The following is a 1,578-nucleotide window of genomic DNA, read 5'->3' as shown; positions in this document are numbered from 1 at the left end:
AAGAAAGAAGAACGAGTATAAAAGAAATTTTCTGTATTGAATGAATGAATTTTTCATCTGTACAGTGTATGTATTTATCAAAGAGAAAAGGAATCTATGTATAACTAACCTATCCAGCTGTCATCATTCTATTTGTTCTGTTGTAACAAACTATCAGATATTTACACAGAATTTACAGCTAATAAATATCATTAAATACACTTGTTGGATCAGGCCAAAATGTAGAGTCTTGAACCAGGCCCAAAACGTGTAGAGCCCAATGGTGAGTCCAGTCAGCTTCATTGTTAGCCCAAAATCAGCCCAAGAATTGTCTTTGATATATGTCTGAACTAAGACCAACATCCGATATTAGAAGAACTATCCATCTACCCCATCTGCCATTGTAGGAACTTTGAGAAAATCACCACCATTTCCAACACCCCTCCTCAAGTTGGAGGGGATGAAAGAACACCCAACTTGCCCAATAAATTGTGATGAGAAGGGCCAGCTAATGGTTTAGTGAACAAATCTGCCAGCTGAGAAGAAGATCGAACGAAAGAAAGAGAAATCAAGCCGGCCAGAAATTGCTGTCTCACGAAATGACAATCGATTTCCACGTGTTTAGTTCGCTCATGGAAGACCGGATTTTTCGCGATATGGATTGCTGCTTGGCTATCAGAATGAAGGGGTACTGGTAGAGAAATGGGTATAGACAGATCTTCAAAAAGTCGTACTAACCAAGTCAATTCTGCCACTGCACGGCGCATAGAACGATATTCTGCTTCTGCTGAGCTGAGAGAGATGGAGGTCTGCTTTTTTGACTTCCATGAAATTGGAGATCCGCCAAGTGAAATGAAGAAACCACTCACTGACTTTCGAGTATCTGGACAAGTACCCCAATCTGAGTCGCAAAAGGCAATGAGTTGAAACGAGGGAGAAGCTGTCATAAAAAGCCCCAAACCTGGGTCTTTTAACAAATATCGGAGAACTCGAAGAGCGGCATGCAAATGGGGCTTTCTTGGATCCTGCATGTATTGACTCAAATGCTGGACTGCAAAGGAAAGATCTGGACGGGTATGAGTTAGGTAGTTCAATTTACCCAAAAGATGCCGATATAGAGTTGGAAGGAAGAGGCTCCCCTGTTTTGGCGAGCAATTTGACGGTGGGATCAAGAGGAGAAGAAACAGGGGAGTAATGTAGAGAATCAAACTCTTTTAACAAGTCCAGAGTGAACTTTCTTTGACAGAGAACCAAACCAGCTGCCTCACGAAGAACCTCCATACCAAGAAAAAAATATAATTCTCCGAGATCCTTTATTTTGAACTCGTGATCTAGAAATGACTTTAAAGTATGTAGTTCATCGACATCATTTCCTGTTAATAGAATGTCGTCTACGTAAACAGCCACAATAGATATAGAAGATCCCGACCTTTTGAAAAATAGAGAATAATCATTCAGTGAGTGAGAAAATCCCTTGAAATTCAGGGCTGTTGTAAGTCGTGCATACCATTGTCTGGATGCTTGACGAAGCCCATAAATAGATTTCCTTAATCTACACACATGTGTAGGTGAAGGGGGTGTAACACCTGCTGGGAACTT

General features: G+C 40.9%; 1 protein-coding gene across 1 annotated transcript; it reads right to left on the bottom strand.

Moving 5' to 3' along the window:
• Positions 1 to 425: 425 nt before the first annotated feature.
• LOC109222537 (uncharacterized mitochondrial protein AtMg00810-like) lies at positions 426 to 1,408 on the bottom strand (the record flags this gene model as incomplete). Its single annotated transcript, XM_019386881.1, has 2 exons — positions 426 to 1,004; positions 1,090 to 1,408. Coding segments are annotated over 2 exons (898 nt in total), but the record flags the coding sequence as incomplete, so codon positions are not given.
• Between the last annotated feature and the right edge of the window lie 170 nt (positions 1,409 to 1,578).

This window comes from Nicotiana attenuata, unplaced genomic scaffold (assembly GCF_001879085.1).
Source record: "Nicotiana attenuata strain UT unplaced genomic scaffold, NIATTr2, whole genome shotgun sequence".
Classification (NCBI taxonomy): Eukaryota; Viridiplantae; Streptophyta; class Magnoliopsida; order Solanales; family Solanaceae; genus Nicotiana; species Nicotiana attenuata.
Note: the sequence above shows the minus strand (reverse complement) of the source record. Positions and strands in the feature narration are given on the sequence as shown.